The 23,017-nt window shown below is 39.9% G+C and overlaps 2 protein-coding genes across 4 annotated transcripts in view; one reads left to right on the plus strand and one right to left on the minus strand.

Annotated features, from left to right (window-relative positions):
* The window catches only part of unc5ca (unc-5 netrin receptor Ca), a 286,639-nt gene extending 283,996 nt beyond the window's left edge, over nucleotides 1-2,643 (plus strand). For both annotated transcript variants that reach the window (XM_049579110.1, XM_049579112.1), the window contains one exon: nucleotides 735-2,643. In XM_049579110.1, the coding sequence (XP_049435067.1) occupies nucleotides 735-897 (163 nt within the window). In that variant the 3' untranslated portion in view covers nucleotides 898-2,643. The remainder of the gene's footprint in view (nucleotides 1-734) is intronic.
* A 2,614-nt stretch (nucleotides 2,644-5,257) lies between these two features.
* The window catches only part of bmpr1ba (bone morphogenetic protein receptor, type IBa), a 106,728-nt gene continuing 88,968 nt past the window's right edge, over nucleotides 5,258-23,017 (minus strand). For both annotated transcript variants that reach the window (XM_049579225.1, XM_049579226.1), the window contains exons 4-13: nucleotides 15,057-15,219; nucleotides 14,564-14,663; nucleotides 12,894-12,996; nucleotides 11,575-11,671; nucleotides 11,341-11,479; nucleotides 10,745-10,937; nucleotides 8,595-8,892; nucleotides 8,223-8,398; nucleotides 7,392-7,522; nucleotides 5,258-7,304 (exon numbers count right to left, since the gene is read on the minus strand). In XM_049579225.1, the coding sequence (XP_049435182.1) occupies nucleotides 7,179-7,304; nucleotides 7,392-7,522; nucleotides 8,223-8,398; nucleotides 8,595-8,892; nucleotides 10,745-10,937; nucleotides 11,341-11,479; nucleotides 11,575-11,671; nucleotides 12,894-12,996; nucleotides 14,564-14,663; nucleotides 15,057-15,219 (1,526 nt within the window). In that variant the 3' untranslated portion in view covers nucleotides 5,258-7,178. The remainder of the gene's footprint in view (nucleotides 7,305-7,391; nucleotides 7,523-8,222; nucleotides 8,399-8,594; nucleotides 8,893-10,744; nucleotides 10,938-11,340; nucleotides 11,480-11,574; nucleotides 11,672-12,893; nucleotides 12,997-14,563; nucleotides 14,664-15,056; nucleotides 15,220-23,017) is intronic.

Below are 23,017 nucleotides of genomic sequence, written 5' to 3' on the forward strand. Positions count from 1 at the left end.
TAGTATCACATTTTTTAATGATTTTGGACGACATATCATTCTATGGAATTTTTTCGTGAATTTGGACGACATACTATAATATCACATTTTTTAATGATTTTGGACGACATACCATACTATGGCATTTTTTAATGATTTTGGACAACAAACTATAATATGACCTTTTTTTCATGATTTTGGACGACATGTTTTCATGAATTTGGATGACATACTATACTATGATGTTTTTTTCATGATTTTGGATGACATACTATATACTATGACATTTTTTCATGATTTTGGCCAACATACACTATGACAGTTTTTCATGATTCTACACGACATACTTTGACTTTTTTCTTGATTTAGGACGACATACTATATTATGGTGTTTTTTCATGATTTTGGTGAGGTACGATACTTTTTTTAATGACTTGTGGCCTATAACTTTTTATTCATTTTTGTATGATATACTATAAAATGGCTAATTCTATTACATGTTATACTATCACATTTTAATGACATACTATAGCATGGCTCTTTTTTAATCACATTTTTATCGGTTCTTTTTTTAATGACATGTTTATGACATACAATGCTATTATTTTTTTTCAATCACACTTTTAATGGCGTGCTTTACTATGAGTTTCTTTTTTATGACATACTACTTAATGCTGAGAAGATGAGAGTATTGGCCCTTTTCTCCCATATATGTACCTTACCTTTTGTCCCTCTCTTCTCCTTGATTGTTCCAGGTACCTGAACTACTTTGCCACTAAGTCCAGTCCGACAGGTGTGATCCTGGATCTCTGGGAAGCCCAACATTTCCCTGATGGTGATTTAAATGAACTGGCCGCTGTGCTGGAAGAGATGGGTCGCCATGATGGTAACTTTGCCTCCATGACAACGGAACACTGACGAAGCAACATGGTCACCGTGACAATGACATAACTCTGGAGACAATAACACGTGATTTCTCTATGGCTGATGCTGCGGCAAGGGCAATGAACAAATTCGATGTGAGCAAAAGAAAAGTTGTCACTAAGGTGATTGAGCACCGGTTAAATACCATGGCAATCATGCCGACATGGTAACAAACGAGAAATGCTCGAGCCGGTGCTGGGAACTCTGTGCGTGTATCTTTGTGTGTTTATTTCAGCAACGTTGCAGTGTTGTGTGTGACCGAAAGAGACATAACCCAACCTACAACACAAACAGAGTCTATCAGGAACAAACAAAACATACACATGCCTAAAAGAGACCTTGTTTGGTGTAACACTAGTTGTTCTCTTGCTGTTTCTTTATACTGAGCAAAGAGAAGCAAAGAAAATAAGCAACAGAGGTGCTGACCTTGAAAACCTCTACAGGAATGGAACAGAATCATAAAGGGAAAGAAGCTAAACTGATTACAAAAGGGTGAGAGAAGGCACAGTAAGGGAAAAGAGGGGATGAGTCAGAGATGAGTCTTTAGTAAGACAAGAGTAAACACAGGGAAAGGCTAAACTGATTTCAAAAGGGAGGGAGGACATTAACATAAAATGATGGAAGAAGCCGCAGGTGATCATCTGTAAGAACAGGATGGAAAACAGATAATAAGAGAGAGGAGGTAAAGAAGTGATCCCTCACTTCTCCTGCGAGCCTTGGCTGTACGTGTTTTGCCAGTACAGTTTGTTGTCTTTATATCGTTTCCTAGGGAACGCTCTATGTATTCTGCTGTCCATATGTGTGGATCATTTCCCGCTAACAGAATTTGCTACACGGTGACTGTCAATCAAAGGGTCCTGACCAGAAACAAGCCCAAGACTACAGGTGTCGCCTTTTTTTGCCTGGACATCATAAGTGATTTTAAATTTGTGTTGTATTAAATATCGAGTTTGTGGCTTTCCTCCAATATGCATGAAGATATTAAATCATCCAGGTCACAGGGAGTCTAGAAGTTCTAAGTCAAAGGCAACTGAGCTCCATTAGCAGTCCATTCATCTTAAACTTGTGCCTCTGATTTACTTAAAAAGGCAATCCAAAGATGATTAAACTGATGGATAGGCATACAAACCTATTTTTTGTTTTCCATTTTAGCAGACAGACATGAAATTATCTGTTTTAGGGTATATTTAAGATTGCACTTATGATAAACAGATAAACAGGGCAAAGATACAGACTGTCAGTCATTCATTCTCATGCACACCGCAAAGGTATGTTTTCAGCTCAGTTTGTTTGTCAGCAGGATAACGGAAAACTACTGACTCGATTGTCGTGAAACTTGGTGGGAGGGTGTAGCATGGGCCAGGTACGAACCCATTTAATTTTGGAGTGGATTTGACACATGGGGTGGATACACAAATTACATTGACTTTTGTTAACATTGCAAGATAGGGCATTTGGCCTTGGCAGAGGTCTGCGCTCTCCAAGTGCACTTCTAGTTTGTTAAATGTTTGTTTTAACTGAGTCAGCATTTGTTGATTTTAAAATTGTTTATATATTTGTTTACTTTACTAAAACTGAGCGTTGTTTTCTGCAGTCTTGCTGCTCCATTCCATCTAGGATGGAGCTGTAGTGCAGACGCAGACTCCATGCAGGGTGGGGAATTCCAGCCATGGCTACCACATTTGGTTAACCACAACCTCAATTCCAGGAGTCTCTCCAATAGACTGCTGGGGCTTGTTTCTGGACAGGGTCCAACTCAGAGGAAAGAGAGAGGAAGCAAAAAGGGATGAACTCAAAGTGAAAACACAAGTGTTTTTAAATACAGTACTATACAAACTACCATAGTATTATGTGATAGTGCGTTAAATACAGCTGATATCATTCATTACCGCTAAGTGTACACAATATACCGATTTTATCAATCATATTTTAATTTACTAAAATATATATAGCCTACATATATATATAGATATATTTCTGTCATATTTTTGGTGTCTCATCATCACAGGATGTCAGTTGTGTTGTCTGCCGTCAGGCTACATGTGATTTCATTTGTGATCACCACCATGACTTGATCATGGTCACTAGCACCATCCAGTGGCTTTTGAAGAATAACAGCATTTACATTTTTTGATCGTCTGAAACGTGTAAATACATGATTATCATGTTCATTCTAATGACCTTTTATTATCATAATATTTTTTTGTTCAGTGGCCATTATTGTGTTATTTGCTTTGACATTTTTTTTTTTTCATTTTAATGTTTTTATAGGTGTGAACTGTTTGGGGGGATAAAATCTGTAACATATCAGTTAGTTGCCCTTTATCTACAACAACGTTCTGTCAGCAGCTAACATTCCAACTCACAGTGTATTTGTTGAAAAAACTGCAATCTTAAGGTAAAAATCCAGACACAAACTAAAGGGGCCGACTGTGTGTAAAATGAAGTGTAATATATTTGTGTTTTGCAGAACAACATTGTGAAGCACGGCTGGCTTTCAAACGTATGCATAGACTGGGGTCAACAAGGTCTGACAAAAAGGTGGAACTCCAGCGAGCCAGCTTTGTGGAGAGAAAAAAAAAAGGCCTTATTTTCAGTGGCTTTTTAATAGTCAGATGCCCTTGGGGACATGAACTCTATTCATCATGTTTAAGAACATGAACATTTAGTTCAAAGGGAATACATGTAACATATTCAAAAACTGGAGTTAAGATATTTCTGCTCTGAACTATGGAGAGACGCCATATGAAACTGAACATCAGGTATGTAGAGGAGATACTGAGGAGGATCTTGTAAGGAAAACCAAGTGGGGAAAGGCTGAGTTAACACCGGTACAAAAGGTCAGATCGTTACCTCTTCATGACAGATTTCATCTTGCGGCTGTCCATACAGGAGGGAAACATTGAGACATTGATTTTACACATTGATTTTTTTTTTCAGAAATGTGCGCGTTTAAAAATCCAACCTCTTGTATCGGTGTAAAGCCAGACCTATAAGACATGCAGGCCTCAAAGTTGTGTATCTGTTAATTTCGGACAGCCTTAATGAACCAAATTAGAGAAGGAGTGCGGTTAAATAACAGAGTGGATGTTTTGTATGTTTTCAAATGATGATGTCAGATGTGAGGAAAACAAAGGGAAGAGCTGTGTGAGATTTGAGGATAAAAAGCCTAAAACATCACGTCAACAATTCAGTGGGTTTCAGAACAAAACATGAACCCAAAGGTCATGACAGTGTCTCTTTCATACAACATGATCATCAACATGTCTGATCAACTCAAACGCAGAATACAAGATTTAGTTTAACTGATGAAACGTGCACAAGGAGACGATCAGTTAAGAAATGTAAGTTACAGCGTTACTTTTCCCAAAATTTGATCCTTGCCATGTTCTGAGTCTGCAGTTACCAGCAGGACAGACTGTTTGTCAGTGGAGTAGACTGTAAAAGGGAGTTTTCAAACGAGGAGAGCAAACGTTTGGCCTCCAGAAGGTGATCCTTCGTGATGTGAAAATGAAGAAAGTAGTGTTAAGATATCAAAGTATGTAAAAAATATTTTGTATCCACAATATGTACAGTTGTGTACTGTCAGCTATATTTGGCAAATTTGAGAATATAAAAAAGAGCAGTACAGTTAGATACTAGTTTGTATGTTTCAAGTTTTTTTTTTAATTTAAGGTTCTTTCCTTTTTTGTAAAAGCGGTGTCGACTATGCAAACTTGGCATTGGTTATCATGATAGAAGTCTATAACTAGAGCTGTGCTTGTAAGTGCATTTTTATTTTACTATCAGGGGTGATTTGATTTGATTAGTGCGGGGTAGTGTTGGTCCATTTTTGCTAATTCTGGCACGCTTCATGAATCTTGCTCAATCTTGCTGAATGCTCGCCTCTCTATCTCCTCTAATTGTTTTCTGTACAAAGTGTAAGAAAGAATTTTTAAGACAATTAATAAATTATATTTATAAGCAACGCTGAACATGTGCAGTGCCTCTGGTGGCTTCTTTCTACAGAACTGATTCAGGAAATGGTTTAAACTTGTATTTCTCTCATGTTGTTGATACAAAATGCAATTTGTAAACCATGAATATATACATTTGATTTGCAATGCTGTGATTGTACACCTTTTTTCCCGTGCAATTCATATTTACAGGTTCCAGACTCAATGGATAGCTGGATAAAGTCGCCTGAAGGGAAGGAAATTGGAACAGAAAATCCTTACGGTGTCACTGTTTAACATGCTGAGTGCTCAGCAGCACCAGTGGGTCGCAATGAGGCATGCAGCTTTTTTTTCTAACAAAGAAAATATGGAGAGCATGCCTTAACAGTATGAGGCACCACCTAGGGACTACTTAGCATGCATCTCAGCCGGCCACCACAAACTGTGCATCAGCCATGTGGATGAGTGAAACACTTTATTAGGGGAATGTTCAACCTTTTTACTGAATTAAAAACACCACTTTCTCTCACAGACAACTACAGTAGGTACAGATTAAATAAGGCACAACACCCAAGAGGAAAGAAAGGGCATGTATAACACAACAAATCCGTCACACACTCAGCAGTGACAGAGCATCCCATTATTTCAGCTGGTAGAGATATAAAAAGAAATGAACTTACTGACCTGAAGGAAAGTTAAGGGTTTTACAAATGGGACTAAGGAAAGCTAAAAACGAATGGATGTGATGGCGGGCCGCTGTGGAAGACCTAACAGCCTGCTAACTGTGATGATGAAAGGTGTCCAGATTTACCTTGAGAACCATTTCATACTGCGGCAGTGAGGCTGTTAAAGCTTCCTAATACTCGCTACCATGTGAGAATTTGAATCAGTGGAGAAACTCACCTGACAGAAGCCGGATGATGGATTTTTTAATGACTTGGGTGCCATTTGATTTCAGTGTGACAGCTGCAAATGGTGAATCAGCTCAACATGGACTTTAATTTACATGTATGAGGCAGCCTGGTGGTCGGGGAGAAAGTGACTGCGTGATGTCCACTGGGTAATAATGGTGATAGTCTGGGGATGGCTGGTGGTGTTTTCTAGGACCAGTTGCTATTTCAACAATACTGTGTGTCTGTGTGTTAAATATTTTAAGTGAAGGCTCCTGGTCCAGCTGCCTAACACACACACACACACACACGTATCCATTATTAGCCTTGTTATGGTGGCAACTCTGTGTCATGAGAGTGTCTGAATGATAGCAGTCCCCAGTGACAAATGACTTGTGGTACCCCTAAACTAACACAGGCACAATTCCACACGTTTATAATAGATCACTACATCATCAAGCAAGAAGTCACCACTACAGCTAGTGTACAACATTTTCTGATTGCCTGTAATTGCCACAGAGCACCTACGGGTGGCACCATTCTGCTTCAATCGCTCCGTTACTGTAAAGCCCCTTCTCCTCACGCAGGGCAAGGAAACACAGAGGCGTGTAGAGCCTCAATCCAGGATTCATTTGGACATATAAACTTTATTTTTCACAAAGACTCTCGAAGAGTTTGAGTTTTACATCGAAAAATGCGCTTTTGAAACTTTCATATCCCATCACAACTCAAAAATACAGGTGTACGGTTTCTTCAGTGTCAACAAAACTTTTAAAGCCTCAGAAGTAAACTTTCTGTCTGCCACATGGTGTCAGTCATCGTAACCAAAAGCAGTCAATTTAAGAGTGACAAACGTGTGTTCAATCCAATTACAACATAAAGGCAGTAGTGGGTTGACAGTGTTTTGAAAGGAGGTGTCATGCTGCAATAACAGATTGCCTTAAAGCACGTCCTTTTTCGTTCTATCAATCGGACCTTCATCTACAGGTAGGGAAGCTTTCACAGAAAGCAGTGATATAATATTCCACTCACTGGTCAGTAGCTTGTTTGCGTATTTCTGCAGCTACAGTGCCAAGTTAAACTCAATCTCTTTCTCCAGGGCTTTTGGAGCATGTGAACAGGAACCTGGTTTTAGAGTCCTCTCACTAGTCTGAAATGAAAATGTCTCATCTTCTCTGATTGACAGAACAGGGTCACATGGGACCAGATTGTCTTGATTCGTTTTAGTTTTAACCCCTGCAGTCCTGTAATAAACTTTTTCAAGGGGCATTTGGATTGTAGAGGTTCGAAGTTCTCAAAGTTCTTGTGATCCTTCGATTTCCGAGTGATGATCTCACTTCCTGTCCCAACTCCTTTTCCCAGGAAAAAAGAATTGTGTGGCCCTGACCAGAGTCAGTGTGATTGTTAGTGCCCTTTCTTTGTGTGTAAACACACACCTGGCAGTGCCAGCTCACAGCTTGATGTCCTGCGATTCTGACATCTTGGCAAGTGTCTTTTTGACCCGTAGGGCTGTGAGGCGGGAGGCCGGGTTGTGGGCCCAGCATTCTGTCATCAGCTTCCCCATCTGCCTCAAACACTGAGGAGATACAGATTTATGTTAGGAAGGTCATCAGTTGAAATGTATTTGTGCATGTGTGTATTAGTATATTGTGATGTATTTTACCTCATCGCTGGTCCATCGATTAGGAAAGGATGGTCGTAGTCTCTTGATGCAGACCACCTCTCTCATGTCTTCATATGAAGGGTCTGTAGGAACTAACTCATGGTACGGCAGCTGGTACTCTTCAAGGATCCCTACAACAAATAAGATAGGGAGAAAACACAGCGTGTAAAGTGTTCAATTCCCTATTGCATAACAAAGACCGACATAGCTTCATCAAGTGCCAATCGCCAAAGCTGCAACCCCTTTTTGCGAGGACACAGTAGCAGTAAAATGTAGAAAAGCTGTTGTGTCGTGGGTTGTGAAACAAATAACAGAAGAATCCTGAGTGAATATTCATTTTCAGTGTGGTATATTGATAATGATGAAGATGCTGATGACAGTTACAACCGATGGATAGTTAGCTTGCGTGGGAAGCTGCTGCAGTGCAGACATATAGTAACGTCATGGCGGCATCAGACTTCATTTCCAACTAAATCTCAGCCTGGCCTCAATCGAGCAGGTCAATCAACCTTACAATTTATTTAAGTAACATGAACACTCAGGTTCAGGCAAGGTCACAGAATATGTAATAGACATGTCTGTGAAACAAATGTGTCACAAGCTCGTCAAAATTATCATCGAAAAACACGTCTAATGGCATTGACATCTATCTCAGGATCTTGGTTTTTCTATCGGCCTTGATGTTACATGATGTCCCTGTATGTGCCGCTCTGGTCTATAGACATCCAAAAAGTATAGGTTCAATTCTTTGTGGCAATCTGGCTTTCAGAAGGTGTTTGTGTCAAAAAAAAAAAAGAGAAATAGATGAAAAGTAAATTTTACGGTATTTACCTCCTGAGACACAACGCCGAGCAATCTCCCAGAGAATGAGCCCAAAGCTGTACATGTCAGCCATGATGTACGACTGAAAATGACTTCTGTTCAGAGTCTCATCCAGAACCTCTGGAGGCATGTAGCGCTTTGTACCGACTCTAGTGTTGGGAGGGATGTCTACCTCATTGGTGTCACTGCGGAGATCAAAGTAACAATTTTGAATTAAAGATGAATGAGCTATGCACATTACTGAATCCTCTGAAATAATATAAGCTCAAAATACTTTGATTTGTGAACATTTCCAAGCCTTTACCAGAGCTTACATTTACCAAAACATGGATTCAAATCGAGAATCAAAGAGGAATATTTCATCTAATCGTGCTTAATCACCTGATAAACTTGACTGCCAGCCCTAGGTCGGCTATACAGCAGGTCCCATTTCTTTTCACCAGTATGTTCTTACTCTTCAGATCCCTGTGGGCGATGGCAGGTTTGCCCTGGGTGCCAAAGATCTCTGTGTGGAGGTGACATAGGCCTGATACGGAGGAGTAGGCCAGTCGCAGCATGGCTTTATTGTCTAGAGTGGTTGATTTGAGGTAGTCGTACAAAGAGCCATTTTCATGGTAGTCGGTGATTAGGTAGAGTTGAGTCCAGGAGCCGGTTCCTTTAATATCAGCAGCTATAAAACCTGTAAAAGGAGGGAGGGTGCAGAGATGAGTTAAACAGGCAGGGTGTCTTCACTGTAAACTTCATTGTGAAGATGAATCAGATAGGCTCGATCACAGAGGTAGAGCAGAACAAGTTTTATTCCTTAGGGGATTTTTTTATTTGTTGTGAGCGAGTTCATTCAGTATTGCTGGGGGAAATTACTTTTGAATCTAATCATGCAAAGCCTTTATTAATATAGATCATTTTAAGCTTTAACGTTTAACTTTCTCTTTAGGAAGCTGTTCTGCAGCTCATGCTTAACAAGTTAATTTTGGCAACTGTATCATTTGATGGATCTGACGACGTCAAAATCAAAGATCTTTGTGCTCAATGTAAAAAAAAAAATAAAAAAAAAAGTAGTATTGACTGTGGGGTGCAACATTATGCACTGCAGCATACAGTCTGTCTTCTAGTTTACTGGCAAGTGATCTTTTGCCCCACTACTTAATTACTATGCATCTTGTAGTGTTTAATTATGCAAGCTTCTGTTTGCAGTCTGTTGTTGTCTTCTTTATAATTTGTTGTGGTGTACGGTCTCTTGGCTATAATTGATCTGTTTTGGCAGTGAGTGCAGTGTGGTGCAGCATAGTTAACAACCGACACAGTCCCGCTCCAACTACGGCAAGTGTTTATTATCAGTTGTTTTAGTTCTACCTATCAGTCACCAATCAATACACCAGTTTATCCATTAGTCCATAAAATAGGATTGTTTTGGATTAGTGCTTCTAATCTTAGGTTACAAACTGATTTATGATTTATGTCCCCTTTTTTACATTACATTTTTATGACTATGATTTTTTGACATTTTTTCTGGCATATTATACTATTTTCTTTTTAATTTAATTTTTATGTCATACTATACTATGACAATTTCATGGCATATTATACTATGACCTTTTCCTGAATTTTTTTTCTGATATACTATAGTATGACTTTTTTTAATGACATTTTTAGTAAATACTAAACCACAATTTGAAAATATTCAGATTTTTTTATGGCATACTATACTATAATAAATATATGACTTAAAAGATGATTTTCTTGACATATTTCTGGCATACTATACAATTACATTTTTTATAGCACACTGTGGTACTACTTTTAATGACATACTATAATGCGCCAATTTTTTAAATTACACTTTTCTGGCATACTATACTATGACTTTTTACATTTAATTTCCACGACTTATTTAACTATGATTTTGTGAAAATTTTCTGGCATACTATACAATGATATTTTTATTAAATTTTAATGCCATTCTGCAATATGGTATTTTTTAAATAGGAATTTTATGAGATACTATACTGTGACATTTTTCTGAAAAATTTATGACGCTCTATAGTATGACTTTTATGACATTTTATCATTATCATTATTATTATTATTATTAATCATTTTTAAGACACACTATACTATAACTTTTTTAACAGCATACTTTACTGTCTTTTTTTTTTTTTTTTAAAAATTAAAAAATAAATTTCATAACATTTTTTATTACACTAAAATATATGTATGTATGCTTTGCAGTCAAGACAGAGCTTCTATCTGGTCCAACAAGCAGTAATTCTCCCTCCACTGAATCTAGATTTGGAACAACAGTGCAATCTCACTGAATGTGTTCACTGGAAATTAATTTTAATTAGTTCCAAATGCATATTACAAGAGCATAAAATTAGTCTAAAACAATAAATGATTAAATACAATTTGACATTATTCCAGAGTGTAATGTGATTATGTCCAAAACAGGAAGGTGCATACAGACAAAAAACAGAGACATAGAGACTAGAGATCAGTAACAAGAGGCGGGGCAGGACAGACACCACTCTTACCCAGTATGTTCTCATGTCTCATCAGGACGGTCTGGTAAATCTCAGTCTCTCTGAACCAACTGGCCTCCTCAGTGGTGAAGAAAACTTTAACAGCCACTTTTTCTCCCCTCCATCTGCCCATCCACACCTCTCCATACCTCCCCTTGCCTATCTGCTTTACCATGTGGATTTGCTTGGCTATTGTTCGCTGCACCTGAGGAGGAGCAAAAGATGGAAAAGGGTTAGGTTAAATTTAGCCATTAGGTCAATGTGTGTTTTGCATTGTGTTTCAGCACATTCTCCTTGTGTTTTGGACATGAATCTCCAAAGTATAGTTTAGTGAGCCTCAGATGGATATAGGACCTCTCAGGTTAAATCGGGAATAGTGTTTTCATTGTTTCATAAGATGCTTGAACCTAGAATTAAAAAGAGAAACACTCTAATATTAAAGTAAGAATCCAATTAACCACCATTATCTCCCCACATACTTTCTATATAAAATAACTGAGGCAAAATCTAATGAAGTGAGATGCCTTGGGCCCAAATGTGCACATATAAGGGATACATGGAGCCTATTTTAATCCAACAGGTGTTTAGCTGCAATGTGATTATCTCACCAATAGAGGGAGCCCTGAGCCTGAGCCTGAGCTTTGTGACTGCTCTATCAGGTCCCGCAGAGATTCTCCAGGGGGAATGTAGGTCTCATCCTGCTCCAGACCAATACTGTAGCGAGGACGAGACTCCTGACGCTTATACCTGTAAAAACACAGAATGAAGTTATACAAAGGAACAAAAGTACCAGGACAAGAAGTGTGAGTGGATCTGGATCTGTGTGTGTGTGTGATGATTACCTGAAGTAGCAGAAGACAATAATGACAGCCAGTATAATGCTGCACACAGTGACTGAGATCAGCAAGGCCATGTGGTGGATCTTTCCATCTACATAGACTGGAGAGGGGAGGATGACGAGGTAGGTATGAAGAGACATGAAAGAAAAAATAAGAAAAAAAATCACATACATTAGTCCTCCTGTTAATGATCCACAATTATGTGAAACAACTGGAACCATTATCAAGTCAAGAAACTTAAAGGGGATTTATGCGACATTCAGAGCATATCTATGATTGAGTCTGAGCACAGATTGTCTGCACATGGCTCTCAACATGGAGGCGATTGAGCCTGTAGCTAGCAGCCAAGAGTGCTAACAGCGATGGGGGGGGCTGGAGAGTGGGCGTTATGCTTCCACAAAAACATGGTTACGCCACTGTCGGTGACAACCACAGTATCGGTGACAAACAACATGCATGCACAATCAGAACAGCTAACACAAAAAAGAGCAGAGAAACTTGTAGCGTAATTTCAGTCTCTGCTCAGGCTGTCATAACTCATCTATATCTCACCACAACAAACAGCTGCTTGCTGCTATAATGATGCGCTACATGTTGTTTACAGCTCATTTAAGCTGAAAAAACATCAACAACAAAAACCCTCTAATATCCCTAATATGGAAGAAAAACATGGCAAGAGACTAGAGAATATTATACCAAGAAATTAGTCATCCTTACAAGTCACTTGAAAGAACCACTGTACAGTAAATCAAGTACAAGTCATATTTCACTCATCAATTTTTCATTTTCTTCTGGCACACACTCTTTTCCCTCAAGGCCCCAGTCAACAGCGAGAGGAAGCCCTCAGCCTAGTCGATGAATTCTCTTCCTGATCCCCTATGATAGGGTTTCAGATTGATGACTGCCCCCGGTGTCTGCTGGGGCTTGTGATTTCCCTGGGAATCTAGACTTACTGTCTCTCAAATACACAGAGAGACTGTCACACTCACACATGGAGTATAGTGTTGTACACAGTGGAGACCTCAGTATTCTCTCAACACCCAGCAGCTTCGGCGAGCTCCAGGACAGTTTGACAGTAACTCCCGCCGACTCCCCCACTTAAGCCGTCTTTGACTCTCTGACAATGTCATGATATCTCTATCTCTGAATCCTGTGTGCTGTAACACCATCAGTCACAGTTCTTGGCCCTGTCCATATCATTGTCACCGCCACGCTGTCACTGTCACCTGCCATCTGGAGAACAAGTGGCTCTTAAAAATCTTTCTTGTGTTTCATGGGCGAGAAGGAGTTGTGGAGGGATGAGAGCAGAGAGATAAACTTACGGGGTGGTTTGAGCGGTGGCAGTGTAGGATGAAGGTTTTTGTTACAGTAATCTTGGTCTGTGCAGCACTCCAACGATCTCCGTTGGCGTGAGTTCCCTGTGTCCTGGAAGACAGAAAAGTCATTTTTTATATTCTCCTTTTTCCTTTTTATAATTTCTGTGTTCAGCAGTTGATTAAGTAAGCGCTTCATCAATTAAGTGATTAGCTGATCTGCATAGATAGTCAACAATTTTAAGATGAATAATTTAAAAGAAAATTCACCCTATTAAATGTGAGCATGTGCTTCTTTTCTCTGTTTGGTGACATGGTTTACTGAAAATCTTTGGATTTTAAATGGTTGGTCGTACAAAATGGATTTAAGGATGATATCCTCGTCTCTGGGTTTTCTAATCTAATCTTTTTTTAATGATACAATTAAAAAGTTAATTAATCTAATCTTTTTTAATTATTTAATTCAAAGGTTAATTAGTCTTATTTTTTATAGTCTAAACAAATTATGAGTTAATCAATTGCAAGCTTAATAAACAACGAAAATAAATCATAAATTTAAGCTGGATGCCGGCAGACGCGTCTCTCCTTTTACTGTGAAAGTCAGACCCTGCACGCAGGAGTGAGATGGTATTTCCTTCACAGAGTGTGGGTGCTGGAATGACCTATTTCAGAGTTTTGTACAACTTTGTGTGTCGACTACGTGGCACTGGAGAACACACTAATTATACATCATGTTGCTATAAATCAACTGCAGACCCCACCATGCAAATATCAGGTAAATCAAAAGATAATTGTCTGACAAATCTTACTTCCTGTTACACGTAGGCGGCACAATCACCATGACACCTAATGTGCATGTAGTTGGCTTCAGGCCTGGAGCCTCATACAGTAGAATGTGAAATTTAGGGCAGATTGGATTGTATTCTGGAGTTACAAACCACTTCCTGCTTGGTGGCGAAAAATTGACATTTGACACCTCGCCACAGCCACATGGTTCTATGAAAACTCAAGCTTTTAGCAACTTTTGATGTCCAAGGTCTTAAGATGGTAGAGACAAAATTTAAAGTCAATCAGATCAAATCTGTAGGAGAAGTTTGTTCAAGTACGACCCCTGGAAATGGCCAACAATGCACAAAAATTGCACAGTAAATTCAAAACTTCCTGTTGGGTTTATCGTATGGCTCCAAAAGACTCTTTTGTATGTCTTAGGGTGTTGCATGTGCCTACCAAGTTTCGTACATGTCGGTGAAACCACCTTCAGGGGTGCTTCGTCAAAATTTTGTCGGGGGCCTTACTGAGCCAATTTTTGGGCACTCAGGCATGAGACCCCAAAAGTATCAAAAGTTTCACCATATGTCGTATGTATGCAAAGTTTCATGAGTTTTTAAAATAATGTTAAGTCCCTCAAAAATGTGATGCATTTGGAGGAAGAAGAATGAGAATAAAGAACCCTTGGATTTCAATAGAGCTCTCGCACCATGTGGTGCTCAGGCCCTAATTACAGCCCCAATTAAATTTTGTCACAAATAAGTCGTTATTAAGTGGTGCTTTATTCACTTACCTTCCTGTGATTCTTTCCACCTAAATTAAGTTGTTAAGATTAAGATCTGAGATAGCAAAAGAAAATGGTTGCCACAGGGAGCACTTATGTGGATTGTAATGCTGCGCCATCTACTCACCCTACACTGAAATTCTGATCCGACCAGCCCGAGGCAACCTGCAGTCTGGACTGGTACCCCTCCCTCCTCCTCCACCATGGTAAAACAGTAGCCATCCGTCCTGGAAAAAAGGACAGTAAGTAAAGCAAGCACTGACATAATGTTAAAGATGATGTATAACTGTCAGCATCGCCTGTGAGGGCATAATCACAAGTGCAAGTACTGTTTGTGTTCAAATGCCAACTCAACCTATATGAACATTATTACTTGAGACTTCAGGATGGGTAGGGTTGGTGGCAGCAGGGTCTGAAGTTAGCACCCGTCACCCACCTAATGTGTGGAAACTGTTAGCAATGGTGGGAAAAAAGTTAATTTCAGACCCTGGCTGGCAGCAGTGTAATATTGTGAGTGTATGTGTGAATGTCAGTGCGTGTGTGTGAGCAAGTGAATGTTTAATTCATATTTTTTCACATTCACATTTGTCATTTGTTTGTTTCTCCACTCCTTACAGTACCTGCATGTATTATTGGTTGAATCTTCTGGGCAGTGGTGATAACAGTGACACCACAGTAGTCTTTGGGAGGATAAAGCAGGAGCTGTGCTGCCACTAGTCTCCTTCCCACTCTCCACTGCCTCCTTGCTGGATGCTCTCAGCAGCATACTGTCCAATATATTGCCTATAAAACAGGCAAAATGAGAAAATAGGAGAAATTTAGTTGGGAGAGAGACAGGAAAAACAAGTTGAAGTCACATGCATGAATCATAGATTCATAATACATTTTTACAGAGGAAAAAAGCACTAACACAGCCAGGGTCAGGGACTGCATTATTAGTGCCATTAAATGTTTGGACTCATGCTACTAAAGGGTGTTTAGACTGGAGAAAATAGAAAAAAGATCTGCAAGTGTTGCAGTAACATAGCCAGACTTGGAGGTTTCATTATCTGTAGCTTACTGAGTGGGGAATAAGTTTCAGAAAAATGTTTTATGTCATAAAGAGCAAGGAGATTTATCATGTGTTTAATATTCAGTGAAACATGCCAGAACATATCAAAAAAGAAAAGCCTGTGAGCGAGTTCAGGCAGACGTTTCAAGGTGCACTGCTTTGATATACTCTACTAGATAGTCATATCTCAAATGGCGATCTGACCCCACTCTGTTGCCTCACTGATGAGCTGCTCATTTCATTTCATGAGCAAGCTTATAACATAGAAACATGTTTATTGTGTCTTTTTATTCTTAAGTGTAAAATAATTGTGTTCTGGCGGTCTTGCGGTGCATTATGGAGGTTTATCACTGCAGTTCATGCCATTTTACTAGTGTGATTCTGCCATTACCTCTGCTGCTCATAGTTTATTTCATGGGCCCAGCCTCGGCCTCAGCATCCACCTGTAGGTTTGTAAGTTCCCCTGGGGGAGAAGTTTAATATCATTACTCCCCCAGTTTCTGATGTGCTGGCGTACGCTTGCAGGGAGTGACGAGGTCAGGGCCAAGACAGAAACTATAAACTCTGTGCATACTTTGTATTCACATGATAAATCCAATCCACATCAGCTGGCTGACTGAGCTGAAATTGTATTTGCAATGTGACCACTGAACCTGCTATAACATGTGAATATATAAAAATAAGAAGCACCAGAGAAAATGTGAGGAACACATACACAGAACATTTGTTAAAAAAAAAAAAGAGAAAAGAACCTGATACTGTGTCACAGCAGATTTTTTGGGGTTTTTTTTTTTTGGTCTTTCAACTGATACAGCTCCTAAGACCTAGAATGAAGCTGTTGTATTCCCTACTTATCCTGTTTCAAAAGGGCACCTGTTTGTCACTTGAGGGAAAAAAAAAGCTCACGGAAGTGTCTTTCCTTCACGGCTTTTAAGATTTTCATTCATTCCAGCATGATCATTGAGACCAGATGTTTAACAGCTGCAAGCGGAGATGGTCCAAAATAAGCATGAGTCCTTCCTCTCTGAAATAAACTACTAGCAGATACAAAATCTGCTCCCCTATTCCTCTTTCAGCCTCTAGTTCTCGGGTTCAGGTTGTTTTTGCAAGCAGATGCACATTTCAAAGAAAGAGAATCAATAAACACACACAGTTTGTGTGAAAGGGCACAGTCAGAACGTATGAACCAATTATGTACTTTTATTTCTCTCTGCAAACGTTAACAGCCTTATAGTAAAAAAGTGACACGCAGTAAAGCATAAGTGATTGAAGTAACAACAAAAACTGCAAATGCAGCTTCCTGTAACTCAGAAACTACTGTACATTTTTCAAGTCAGGTACAAAAAAAATAGACTTAATCTCTCACTCCTGCAGAATTGGATGTGTGATATACGGTCAAAATTACATAAAAGCCAATGTTGGCTGTGCTCTGGAGAACTACTGGCAACTTCTACGTGTTGGGGGATGTAAAGCTGGCTGAAGTGCAACAATAGTTTTGTGGATTTTCAGCAGCAGCCTTCATGAGAAATGTGTAAAGCATAAAAGACACACAGTAGTGGGCTCGCCATGGCTAAAAACCCTTTATGACTAATGGGATCCAGTGCTAGTGAGACAGCATGGCAACTTTCAAAAAGTCTAAAAACTCTGGTATTTTCTAATCCTTTTTATTGCCCTTCTTTTCACACTCTATTCTCGAATTTTAGCTTGTGTAGTCAATCACAGTGACAGCTTTAATGTCTGAGCACTGGTCTGCTGCATGATAGTTAAATTTAGGGCCTGCAATATGAAGAAAACTATATTTTTGATATTTTGGACCAAATATCTTTGTAAAGACACTGTGACAATATTGAAATGTTGCCTATTGGTGCTTTACACAATGACATTTTTGATAAATAATCATCAAGTTCACATTTGTAGGAAATTGTCATAATTAGCAGATGAATTTATTGATTAATGGCCAAACAATGTTTCGTGAGGTCACAGCGACCTTGATCTTTGACCTTGGGCTACCAAATTCTAATCAGTTAACCCATGAGTCCAAGTGGACATTTTGCCAAATATGAGGAAATTCACCCTCAAGGCCTTCTTGAGTTATCGTATTCACGAAATGAGACCGACATAACGTCTCGCTGACCTTGACCTTTAACCACCAAATACTAATCACTTCATCCTTGAGTTCAAACGGATGTTGGTGCCAAATTAGAAAGAAATTTTCTCAAGTTGTTCTTGAGATATCGACTTTGACCCCTGACTCAAGGATGAACTGTTTAGATATTGGTGGTCAAAGTGAGTATTTGTGCCAAATTTGAGGACATTTTCCTACTGAGCTCTTGAGACACCGCTTTCATAAGAATGTGACAGATGAGGTCACGGTGGCCATAAAGGAGAACTTTCATTTCAAAATTCAGACACCTTATTCTTTTGGTCTAAGTTCAAATATTTTAGTAAAAATGAATAACTCTCTCCCAAACCCAAAAACTAGAGTGCTCCAACTCATATTTGTGATGTCACGGGCTATAAAGCCTGGAGCTGCTTCACAGACAATGAATTGGGAAAAACTGTTCTAGATGACACTGAGAGCAGCCAGGGGAATTGTATAGAACACTACAGTGGAGTAAAGCTCATTTGGGTATAAAAAAGAAAACATTCTATGAGTCCATGAAATCCGTCTCTTATTTAGTGTCTGTGGAGCAGCATCAGACTTTATACCCTACGACACTGCAATCTTGAGACCTGGTTTCTGGCTTTGAGAGAATGAAGCTCATGGTTACAAATACTGACTGAACTTTTCTTGGCCATGGAAATAACACATTCATATTCTTAATTTAAGTGGTGTTCCCCTTTAACCTTAAGAATGAGACAGATGCAAGGTCACAGTGACCGTGACCTTTGACCACCAAAATCTAATTAGTTCAACCTTGAGTCCAAGTGAATAATTTGCGCCAAATTTGAAGACATTCCTTTCAAGGTATTCTTGAGATATTGCATTCAGGAGATTTTTTTTTCTTTTTTTAGTTCAACAAGCAAGTATTATCGTTATCACAATATTCAACCGTGTTATTACGTACTGCATATTTTCAGTGTGGCTAATGAAACTGAATCTATAGCAATGAAGGCTAATAGTGTCTTCACTGGATAAAAAGGTATTCTACAGAGAGCTTCACCTCTAAAAAACAAATTGGATTCGATGGGAACTTGAAAATGTGCAGTATATTTTCAGGGTGGTTATGTGCTGTCAGTCAAACGTCAGATAATGGGTGGTATCTTCTCTTTCATCTGAGCTCAGCTGTCTTTCACAAAACATCAAAGAACTTCCTCTGGGGATAAATGCTTAAAGCTCCCTAATGGACTGAAACAAATACAGACAGAAACACACACACACACACACACACACACACACACATTACTACACACAAAAGCTAAAAAATGTATGCACATACACATGTGCTTCGCAAATGTCTCTTCCTCTCTTGATTTATTTCAGTCACTAATAAGCGCTTTGTTGTCAACGTGCTGCACTTGCATTGTTTGACGTTCATGAATCTGAATTCACAAAAAGGTAGCACAACTTTAAGCACCGTTGACTTCACTGACTGCGGCTCAAAGAGAGGAAAGTCACAGTTAATGCTATTAGAAAGATAAAATACTTTAGCGTGCCAATTATATTCTGATCTCAGGCTTTGATTTTTCTCCTTTGTGTTGCGATCAAGAAGCGAGTGTTCAATGCATAGGGTGGTGCTCAGTCATCTCATTCATTCTGACTGTGATAAATGTGAGCATGCACCAGCAACTGGTTTTCTAACCCACAGCTTTCTTGCTAGTACAAAGTCCCATTTTGTTTGCCTTTCATTCATCAATAAGGATGTGTGTGTCATTTTAAAAGGATACAGCATGCCTCATGTAAAGCAGTCCGTTCTCATCTTAACAAAAACACAGTCACTGTACTGCTGCTTCATAGTACACTGTTTCCTAAGTCCAATACAAAAATAACTTTGGCAGATATTTTCAAAGCAGCACAGTCATTTGTCATCAAGCACTTCCCTTTCTAAATGCCTCTCTTGTACACACTGATAATGTGTTGACAATACTGCAAGAGAGGGACAGTGGGGTTTAAAGGGGTCACATTAACAATTGACCGATTTGAGAGAAAGGGAGCGAGGAAGAGTAGGAGGGGGAGAAGAAAGGGGGATTAACAAACGAGAAGTGACAGAGCTGCGGGGAACTGGTGGGCAGTTTAGCAGCACACAGAGGGGACAGAGCAGAGGCCACTGGCCTTTTCCACCCTTTCTCTCACTCCGTCCCCCTCCCTCCCATCACTTACTCCATCCTGCTCCCCAATGCTCACTCACTTTGTGTCTCGCCCGATGCCAACCTCTCTCCCCCTTTTTCTTTTGTCTTATATCTCTTACTTTAGCCTTTCTCTGCCTCTCTCCTGTATATAGCCCCACTTCTTAAACTCTTCTCTTTTTTTCTCCGCCTCTTTCTTCTCAAATCTCCCACACAGCCTCCCTATCTTCTTATACCCCACCTCTTTTTCTCTTCTCATCTTCCCCTTTCTTTGGCCTGTCCTCCCTATGTGAGTCCGCTGGATAGTCATGTGAGGTGCTGCTGTGCTGTTGACAAAACACAAAGCCTTTCACATCCATCCTGCACCTGGGATCTCTGGCTACTGCTAGATGTGTGTGTGTGTGTGTGTGTGTGTGTGGGTGTGGGTGTGTGAGTGAGAGAAAGACAGTGGGAGAGAGATAAAAAGCCACAGCCGAGCAGAATATTGTTTAATTCATTAATGCTCCTTGCATGAAAGCTAATAGCTGAGGTGTCCAACCTGATACTTATTAGATTACAGGATTACAGGAATCCACGTAACAAATGCATATGACTTTCAATCAATTTCAATTTAATTTCCTTTGCTGTGAGCTTTTACTATATTGTCTGTGCATCTGTGATTGTTGTTGGTGGGGTGTAGCACAGGTGCACTCTGTGTAGGTTTAGGGGGCTAACTGAACCCCCTTGCGGCCGTAGACAAAATTAATATGTGGGATTAACAAAGCCTCAGTTGCACACATTACCTTTCCTCGATTTTTTTTATTTATCTATTCATTTATTTTTTAATTTTTTTGTGAGTCCCAGGTCCCATTTATACGACAACGATTTCAACTGAAAACAGTAAATTTTAGTTGTGTTTTGGCCGATCGTTAACACGACAGCGGCATTTTGGGTGCCTGAAAACGCAACATTTTGAAAACGGGTTCCAGAGTGCAATTTTTTGGAAACGGCACCGTGTCCGTTGTCATGTAAACTTGCAATATGCAGTTCCTCTGAAAACGGAGACTTTTCACACATGTGCATTACGCTTCCAGTCACTAGGCATGCGTGAGAAAGTCAACAACAATGGCGGACTCCAGAGCTCTGCTTGTGCTGCTCATCCTATTGAATTTATCAACGCTTCCCCATCATAGTGTAGATTTACTGTATCAACTCCACCTCGTCGTCTGTCCAGACAAACGTTGGTGCGGTTGTCATTTTATTTGTTTATACATCCCCGCTCTGTAGAAGGAAGCGGTACCGACAACTACTGGCCTGGCATGTATACTGCAGCGTTTTTGATCATTTTTGCGGATCCGTGTGCACGGCCATTGTTATCAAAACATTGTTGCCTAAACGCGGAACTTTTTTCCAAATGAAAATGAGAAACGATTCTGTTTTCAGTGGATTGTTTTCGTGTAAACATGGCCCCAGTCTTCAAAGTACAATCCTTCTTTCTATATGCTGAAATACATCATCATCACCTATCTCCTTTGGAAGTGTCAGGCATGTGAACAAGTCATTTAAGGTAATCCATCTTTCTCTTTCTGTATCATATTCTTAATCCAGTATCATACTACATTATCCTTACAGGTTTTTGCTCTTGACTCTCTCTTTTGGTGTCATCTTTGTCTCTTACCTCTGAATACGGTTATAATATGGTTATAATGTAATGGCTGTTTTTCTCATGAGCCTGTCCCATCTGTCTGTGGAGGGGAGAGTGACCAAGGTCAAATATTCTGCTGTTTTAGAAAGCAGGAAGGCTCTGACCCTGCATGGTCTTTAAATCTTATCTTCAAGAAAAAAGGGGCAAAATGTTTTTGTTTTTTTTATCTTGGTGTAAAATTTCACACACACAGATTCTGTCTGAGGAGAAAGCATATGAATTGTCATAATCTGCTTCATAGAGAGATAGGTAGCTTTTTATAATATAATGTATGCTCTGATGGTTTGAGGGGGTACTGGTAATGCAGTTAAAGGAACATGAGGTATAAGAAAACAATGCCTCTGTGGTCTGGTCCTGGCTGTTAGGTGCAACCCCTGTAAAAACCTGCACTGACCAATGGGGCTCCAGTCCAAACCCCACTAAGTACCACCAACGTCAAAACATGCTGCAAGCCAAACGATTCGCGCTCTGAAACTGGCCCAAATTTCCAGGCACTTCACTGACACCATAATTGTTTCAAGCTCTTTCACTAAAATGGCCTTTCAGATGCCAGTGTGAGCTTTCAGGTCTCCCCTATAGGCTTTTTTCAGGCTTGATGGCAGGATATAGGGGCCACTGTAAACACACAATTAACAACCGTGGCCCCACAAACCCCCAAAAGCTAAAAGGCCTCTTTTAAACAGACGCCGCTTTGTACAAACTGAAACACAAAAAGAAAGAAGAGGACAGATATTTAGATAGACGGAGGGGATGGAAGTGAGGGAGAGGGATATTGTGCATGAGATGGTGAAACGAAGATTAGAGATTTTAGAGGTAGATAGACAGACGGACGGGGGGAAACAGAAAGAGAGAGAACATATTCATTAGTTATCCCGGCCATGTCAAACAAGGCCTACCAGAAAAGCCCTTTCACCGAGCCCGTGTAAACACTACCCGCCTCCCCCTTCCACTTAAGACACACTCATTTGACAACACAGCTCCCTTCCTGCCCCCTTCTTCCCTCTAAGTAGTAGTTCATCTTGCTGGTGTTTGACAGTGCCGTCGGTACAGCGAAAGACACATGGAAGGTGAAAGGTTTTTGCTCCTGCTCTCTCCCTCTCCCTCTTTCGCTCGACTTCCATGTACTTTCAGTGCCTGGTCTTATCTTCGTGTTCTTCTTCCTGTCAATGTTGAGATGAACCGAGCCATCCCACATGTGCAGGAATGTCTTAATGAACCCCACTTTGTGATCTGGCAGCTGGATGCTGGGAAGCTGAGGTCGTCTCTCCGGCTGTTTTGGCTAAACTTACTTTGAAAATCAAACATGTTTTGCCTTTGAGTCCTGTGACAAAGCTCGCTCTTTTACTACTGTATTAGTTCTAATATGAGACGAGAAAGGGTCAGACAGATTCCCTTTCACCTCTGGTCTTACAGAAGTTGGATTAAAAGGTCGCTATCATTGATGCTAGTATCAAAGCAAGAAAATGGTTCCTTACGCTCTCAGTCTCACGCTCAAAGGTACATAATGTTATGGTTTCTGTTGTATATATTGAGGGCAGGAGGACGTTATGCATCATTAC

The sequence above is a fragment of the Epinephelus fuscoguttatus genome, linkage group LG6 (genome assembly GCF_011397635.1).
Source record: "Epinephelus fuscoguttatus linkage group LG6, E.fuscoguttatus.final_Chr_v1".
NCBI classification, from domain to species: domain Eukaryota; kingdom Metazoa; phylum Chordata; class Actinopteri; order Perciformes; family Serranidae; genus Epinephelus; species Epinephelus fuscoguttatus.